Source organism: Monoraphidium neglectum, assembly GCF_000611645.1.
Source record: "Monoraphidium neglectum strain SAG 48.87 unplaced genomic scaffold scaffold00501, whole genome shotgun sequence".
Lineage (NCBI taxonomy): Eukaryota > Viridiplantae > Chlorophyta > Chlorophyceae > Sphaeropleales > Selenastraceae > Monoraphidium > Monoraphidium neglectum.
Window position 1 is genome coordinate 1,688 of NW_014013127.1, and position 7,343 is coordinate 9,030.

The 7,343-nt window shown below is 66.0% G+C and overlaps 2 protein-coding genes across 2 annotated transcripts in view; one reads left to right on the top strand and one right to left on the bottom strand.

Moving 5' to 3' along the window:
* Window positions 1-1,282: 1,282 nt before the first annotated feature.
* On the bottom strand, window positions 1,283-3,672 carry MNEG_3827 (signal peptide peptidase-like protein; the record flags this gene model as incomplete). The annotated part of the gene is made up of 6 exons (XM_014047692.1): window positions 1,283-1,799; window positions 2,127-2,320; window positions 2,559-2,681; window positions 2,880-3,140; window positions 3,366-3,446; window positions 3,646-3,672. The coding sequence occupies 6 exons, from the start codon at window positions 3,670-3,672 to the stop codon at window positions 1,283-1,285; spliced, it is 1,203 nt and encodes a 400-aa protein (XP_013903146.1).
* Window positions 3,673-5,156: 1,484 nt separating this feature from the next.
* The window catches only part of MNEG_3828 (hypothetical protein), a gene marked incomplete at both ends in the record, with an annotated part of 3,717 nt that continues 1,530 nt past the window's right edge, over window positions 5,157-7,343 (top strand). Inside the window, 3 exons of the mRNA XM_014047693.1 lie at window positions 5,157-5,289; window positions 5,533-6,005; window positions 6,274-6,733. Of these exons, the coding sequence (XP_013903147.1) occupies window positions 5,157-5,289; window positions 5,533-6,005; window positions 6,274-6,733 (1,066 nt within the window). The remainder of the gene's footprint in view (window positions 5,290-5,532; window positions 6,006-6,273; window positions 6,734-7,343) is intronic.

The window sequence follows — 7,343 nt, forward strand, 5'->3', positions numbered from 1 at the left end:
GGGGGGGGGGGGGGGCTGGTGTCGCCTGACGCTGGCGGGTGACGCCGGGTTCCGCGCTTCTGGCGGGGAGAGAGGTGACAGCAGTCCCCAGGGCGCATGGCCAGCGGCGCTCACTCGCTGTGTCGGGCGCCTCACAACTCGCAAGTCCGCTGCTACTTTTGGCTCCACCAGCGTATGCACCTGACTGAATGCCCTTGCATTGGGCTCTGCCCTGCGTTTCCACATGCTCGCATGTGTGTTGACGTGTGCGTGCGCATGCGAAAGCCCTGTATTTGAATCGGTCAGGAGAGCTTAGCGAGCGTGCGCAGCGTATGGACGGCTTTGACGGGGTGCGGCAGGCAGCCCGCGCTCGCTTGCCACCCCCAACCCCATACGCATCGTGGACAACGGGACTGCGCAGCTGGTGTGGGAGCGCTTGCAGCTACTGCACTTGTGCGGGCACCTTGCCCGCACGTGTGATTCTAGGGGCGTCCGTGCATGCGCAAGTAGGCCCGGCTTGCTCTCTGGTTGTGCCCCCTGCTGGCAGCCTTTGCTGCTGCTGTGCAGGCTTGCCCGGCGCAGAGCCTGTCGTGCCCTGGCGCTGCAATGCGCGCGGTGCTGGGCGTTCCTGTCAAGATCACCAGCGCTGCTTTTGGCAGTATTCTTTCGGCCCTGCATTCACTCGTTTTGCATCCAGGGCACCATTCCCTAAAACCCATTGGGCCGTTGGCAGCGCACTGCCTGCAGGCAAGGCACTGTATCAGAGCGCATACCCCATCTGCCGTTGGGGTTGCACGGCGCAAACCCACCTTACAATTGCAGGGAGGCTAATGTGTTCTTACCTACAACCAAGCAGGGCTGTGGCTGGCAGCTGGTCGCTGACCGTGCTCTGAGGGAAGGTGGTATCATTCATGTATTGAACAATTATGTAATGCCCGCGGTGCCGGCAATTCCTTCAGCCCCAGAAGAATATGGTGGACGCACTCCAAAGAATAGGCAGCAGCCCACAAATTCCTGCGTCGCCTGTGCCTGCAGACGCCGGAACACCCCCTGCTCGCGCCGCTGCATCCCACACAAAAACATGCCGCCAGGTTGACAGTTCGCTGGCCGCGCAACTGCATCAGCATGGCACGCGCTGCTTTTAGTATGCGAAACACGCATCATGCAACAGACCCGTTCGCATGACGCTGAACGCTGCACCACAAGCTGTCAACGCCAGGGGCGGCTGGCCTGCATCAAGCAGAGAGTCATGAAGACACATGATGCCGTTTCCCAAACTCCCGCAGCCGCACCAGCCGCCACTTCATTTGGTGCTGGCCGGCTTGGGCTTCCAAGAGGGCACGTCCGTGAACCGCCACAGCCGCCCGAGCTCGTTCCGCAGCAAGCCGCTCAGCACCAGCGCCCCCAGCATGCTGGGCACAATGTAGAGCAGCGCCGGCTGCCCCATGCCCGTCGCGCTGTTCGCCGCGAACGCCAGCAGCAGGCCCGCCACGTATGCGACCATCGCGGCGGTGAACGTTGGCCGCTGCACCAGCAGCGCGTCAGACACGGGCACGCGCTCCTCCTGCTCTGCGGCGCCCTCCCCGTCGCCCGCGCCGCTGCCGCCGCTGCCGCCGCCGCTGCTGCTAGTGCTGCTGCTTCCGCCGCCTTGGCTGAGGTTTCGCTGGCGCTCCTCGCGGTCTGCCACCGCGTCATACGCGGTGAACGCCGCCTTGGCGGCCGCGTCGCCCATCTGCTGCCGCGAGGCCCCGGGGCCCAGCTCCCCCAACGCCTCCTGGATCGCCTCCGCGGCCGCGGTGGCGCGCGCCCGCATGTCGGTGCTGGCGTTGATCGGCGAGAAGTTGGTGGTGTTGATGAAGAGGCAGGTGGCGATTGTAAAGAGGGGACGTACTCAACAAAAGTTCTTGTGGACGTCATGAGAACTTCCTAGAAGGCAGCTGCCACATCCGAAGGCTCTCAGACCAGCCCAGCCCACACAGCCTTGCGTCGGTGTGTGCTGGCCACCTGGCAAGCACGCTGTGACCCCTCAGTGCGAACGTCTTACCCGCCCCCTCCCAGGCCACCTTCCCTCCGCCTCATCGGGGCCCCCACCCTTTCCCCACCCCCTAGGACAAGCCCTCGTCCGCCAGGCGCCGCCCTCGCCCCACCTGCGCGACGCGTCGTAGCGCAGCGCCAGCGCGGCCAGCAGCCCGGGCAGCGCCACGTCCCCCAGGCCCAGCAGGGAGAAGGGGAAGTCTGGGACCTGGCCCCCCACGCGCGGGACGCGCGGGAACAGCAGGCGCGTGGGGCCGGTGACGGCGTCCGAGGTGGCGACCGCCAGCATCACGTTGTCGCCCACCACCTGGCGGGCCGGGCAGGAGCATCAGGGGGAGTGGGTTTGTGGGATCATCCTTGGCATGTCTGGTGACGCAGCTGGAAACACAGGCAAAGCCCTTCCGAGAAGCGAGCTTGCAATATCGATAGAGGCAGCACAAGGGGCCGCATGCTGCGCCTTTCTGAGCACTGCGTGCGCAGGCGTACATGCCTCACATGCTGCGCGAATGGCGCTGCGCCCGGGATCCTGTGCTCCCGCTGCCCACCTCTGGCGACGCAAACACCCAGAACACATCGTAGCAGAGCAGGCCGCCCAGCAGGAGGGCGGCTGCGCGGAAGCTGCGGATGCCGAGTAGCTGCAGCAGCTCGGTGGCCACCAGGCAGGCGACCTGGGGGAGAGACAGACGCGGACCCAGAATGCAGGGGTCACAATCAATGAGCCTCGGTACGTTGCAAAAGGGAGGCCATGGCTTTGCAGAAGGATGGTGGAAATCTGCAAGCAGAATATCCTGGGAGTGTCTGGGTGACTCCTTGCAGCCCTCGAGTGCCCTGCCAAGAGAGAGCAGCCAGCACAGCCAGCGCCACACCATGTTGTTGAGAGTAAAGTCGCCGTGGTGCAGCGCGTCCCACGTCGCCACGCCCGCCGCGAGCGCAACCGCCGCCGCCGCCGACGGCCGCAGCTCGGCGCGCGTGACGCCCTCCCCCTTGTCATCCATCAGCAGGCCTTCCGGGACGGTCACGGCCAGGGTCGGCTGCCCCAGCGCGTCGCCGACGCGGCGCAGCAGCGGCGTCGCGGCGCCGGTTATGGCGACGGTGGCGAGCAGCCAAAAGTAGGCGCTGAGGAAGGTCTGTTGTCGGGAGTCGGCGGGGCAGGAGAGAGGCACGATGACGGCGGAGGCGGCGGGGCTCTAGGGTGCAAGACCGACGACTCAGGCAATCATGGGCGCCTGCTGCGCAGGAACAGACCCGACTGTTTCGGTGGCGATCACGTTCCATGCGAGGGGACGGCCAATGATGCAAAAGGGACTGCCGGCGCGCAGCCGGGACGCCGCGGAGGCGGGCGCCGGCCCCACCTGCAGGTCAAAGTCTGTGAACTTGATCAGAAGGTACAGGCCAAACAGCGACACAGACAGCACCACGGGCGCCAGCAGGCCCTGCAGCAGGGCGATGGCGGGAAACAGGAAGTCAGAGACATGCCACCGGCACCCCAACGGCCGTGGCCGCTGGATCGCTTTTGGACACAGAGAGCCTGCGCCCAGTCATCTCGCCGCAGCCGCTGGGACCAAGGAGCCCAGCGAAGCGCCCGCACGAGCGGCCCCGCAGGGGTGCGCCGCGGACAGCCCCTGCCCTCACCTCTCTGAATGAGATCTGCTGCCGCATGTTGTTGGTGACGGCCCTGTGGCTGCCGATGTAGATGGTCAAGACCGCAAGCAGGACAAAGTAGGGCAGGTCTGGCAGTTGCAGTGGCGGTTTGTGGTAGTGGAGAGAGATGGAGGACAGGGTGGGGCCTCATTGTGCAAGGTCAACAGCTGCTGCACACGTGCGTGGGTTGGGCGGTGGTTGTGGCATGACTAGCACCGGCAGCGGTGTCGATGAGGACGCGCCGGCGTGTGCACGTGACCGCGGCTTGCAGTTCGTGCAAATGACGGCGGCCACAGGTTTGTGCATGACATATGGCCCGCCTGCTCACCCGCCAAGGGGCTGGTGTGGAGTGCCGGCAACGTGCCGACTCCCAGCACCGCAAACAGCGCGCCATACGCCCAGAGCGCGTCGTCGCTTTCGGTCCACTTCCAAGGAACCGCCTGTAGGGGCGCCACCGCTGCTGCCGCTGCCGTTGCTGCTGCTCCTGGAGCCACATCTGCTGAAGGCGCCTCTAGAGGGTTTGCCACTGGCTGCTGTTCGTCGCCCTGGGCGCGGATGCGCGCATTCCGCCGGCCTCTGATGCCACAGCAACGCGTCAGCTGCGCCGCCGCAAGGTGGGTGCCGCTGTGGAGTGCACGCACGGGCGTGGCACTAGCAGTTTGACGCCTGCCAATTGTTAGACATCTGTTCTTGCTGAGCAAGAGCATTCTTAGCGATATCTCCGGCCTGTGCTGTAAACTGCAATGTTTGATCGCAACTTGCTGCACAGGAGCCGAAAACAACCGTCGAATTACAGCAAGAAACAACACGCCATTTGTATTCCGTTTTGGACGCTTTGAAAGGGTCAGATCCTGAGTGACACCCGGGTGTGTGTTCGCAACCACATACGCGCTTTGCCCTGCAGAGGCCATGAGGGGTGCGCATCTGATAAATTCAAGTTCTATAATCTCACAATCTTGCTCGGATATCGATCTCGAGGAACACGCGTGCACTCAAACACGCTCATTGACCGTGTGCCACACACCAGGATGCTGGAACGGATGAAAACACGCCATGCAGGACAGTTAAGACACAGCCGGCAGGGCGGCGAGCCCCTGGCGTCGCGGCCGCTGCGCCATCAGGCGTGCGCGCCGGCGATGCGGACAAGCACGCGCGCCAGTGACAGGGCAGCTGGCGCAGCCACGACAGAGGCGCCGCGTCAGATATCACCTGCGACATCGCGGCGCAAGCAGGGGCGAGGCGCTCCGGCCCCCAGCCCCCTGCGCCCGTCGAGCCCAGACGCCCTCCCTGCTGACGAGGCCAGAGACGGCACAGGCAGCTTTGTCGGCATCTCCGCCCCGGCAGCTGCCGCACCTGCCCCTGGCTCTGCTGGCGCCAACGGCAGTCGCACCCCAAGCGGCAAGGGCAGCACCGGCAACCGCGCCAGTGTCAACAGCAACAGCATCGCAAGCTCGAGCAGGAGCAGTAGCAGCAGCCGCAGCAGCAGCGGGGCGCCCCCAGGCATGTTGACCGACCTCTGGGCCGCGCTGTTCACCGCCGGCTCATCCAAAGCAGAGGACACCCTTAAGGAGGCGACGGCCGCGGCCGCGACCCTGGCCACTAAGCTGCAGCGCTACGTCGAGCCGCCGCCCGCGGGTGCGGGAAGCTGCCTGGCAGATGCTGCCGGCAAGGTTGTCCAGGGGATGCAGGCTGCGCTCTGCTTGCATGACGCCAGTTCTAGCTGGAGTGTTGCGAGTGGCACTGGACATGGCATGCACACTTGTGACATGAACAAAACACACGCACAGGCGTGTGCATGTGCAGGCATTGCCCGTTGCATGTCAGTCGCAGGGCAGACACGCAACAACCCCCCGTGTGGCCCCAACCCTCAACCTGCAGGCTTCCCGGCCGGCCCTGCCGGCGACCAGTCTGCCGCCATGCTTGCTGACCCCCTTGCCTTTATTGAGGACGTGCGCGCCCGCCACGGCCCCGTGGCCGGCCTGCTGCTCGGCGGCGAGCGCGTCGTCCTAGTCAGCGACCCGGCAGCTGCCCGGCAGGTCCTCATAGACCGAGCGGACATCTTTGTGAAGGAGGGAACCGCCTTCTTCCCGGGCAGCGCCCTAACTGGGAACGGGCTTCTTGTCAGCGATGGCGATGTGTGGCGGCGCCAGCGCCGCATGGCCAACCCAGCGTTCCGGCGCGCCGCGGTCGAGGGCTACGCAGCACAGATGGTGGAGGAGACGCAGCGGCTGCTGCGCGGGCCGTTTGCGGCCGCCGCCGCGCCGCAGGGCTACCGCGGGGGCCGGGCGCCGGGTGGCGGCGGTGGCGGGGTCGGTGATGGCCCTGGGGGCGTGGTGGATGTTTACAAGGAGGTGAGTTGCATGCGCATGCTCATGACATCATCAACATGCTCTTGTGTGTGTCTGTGTGTGTCTGCATCTGTGTGTGTACCTCTTTGTATCATGTGAGCTTGCTTTGTGTGTGCGTTCTTGAACGTCGTTGCGTGTGAGTGAGTGCATGGTGCGCACATGCCTATACTTCGTGTGTGCGCCAGGTGTGTGCCCATGTGTGCAACCGCAAGTGTGTGTCCCCCCTCGTCCACTCCACCCCGTCGCAATCCGCGCCCTCCGCCCCCCTCAGTTCAATAAGCTCACCCTCAACATCACGCTCGCGGCACTCTTCGGCCTCTCCACCGACGACGACCGCGCCGCCGGCCCCGCGGCCCGCGGCCCCGCCGCCGACCCCAGGGCCGGCCCGGCCGCCGCCGACGCGGCGGCGCGCGTGGTGGCGGCGGTCGAGCGCGCGTTCGCCTTCTTTGCAAACCGCGGCGCCGCGGCGATGGTCGTGCCGGAGTGGGTGCCGACGCCAGACAACCTCGAGTTTGCGGCGGCGGTGCAGGAGCTGGACGGGATGGTGTACGGCATCATCGGCCGCCGCAGGGCCGAGCTGGCGCGGCAGCGGCAGCAGCAGCAGCAGCAGCAGGAGCAGCAGCAGCAGCGGCAGGCGGAGGAGGCGGAGGAGGGGCCGCGGGCGGGTGGTGGTCAGGGGTGGCCTGACCTGCTGCAGGCCCTGCTGGAGGCGGCGGACGACGACGGCGAGGGTGAGGGGCCTGAGGAGCACCCAGGGAATAGGCAGGGCGCCCGATGACGGCCGGGGCTTGAAGGGGGTGGGCCTCTGAGCGCCTTGCCAGCGGCTGTTGCTCGCGCACGCGCTCGTCCATGCGTCCCTGGCAATGCGTCCCTAGCAGCCTTGTACCCTGAAAATGGCCAGGGTCGGCAGGGCGGAATTCAAATGCCGCCCGACCCCAGCACCGAGTGCGTTCCTGCTGCCCCCGCCAGGCCCCCGTCCTCCCAGCCCCTCCTACCCTCACACACCCACCCCCAATAATCCATGATATCTGCAGGCCTGTCGGACCAAGCGCTGAGAGACGAGGCGATGACACTGCTGGTGGCTGGGCAGGTGGGCCGTGCGATATTCGGAAGGGGTGAATCCATGGGCGGCCAGCCAGCCTGGCACAGTGCAGAGTGCACGACGGGGGCCCGACCACAGCGTGCACGCGGAGGTGGCGAGAGGCTCGCACTCCTCCGCAGTGTACATGTGCTTGTGGCGTCAGCCCCGCACCATGACCCCCAACAGCAGCCCGTCGTGTTCATCCAGGCCCCAGCTGAGTAATTCCACTGACCAATCCACACGCCCCCGCCCCCGCCCCC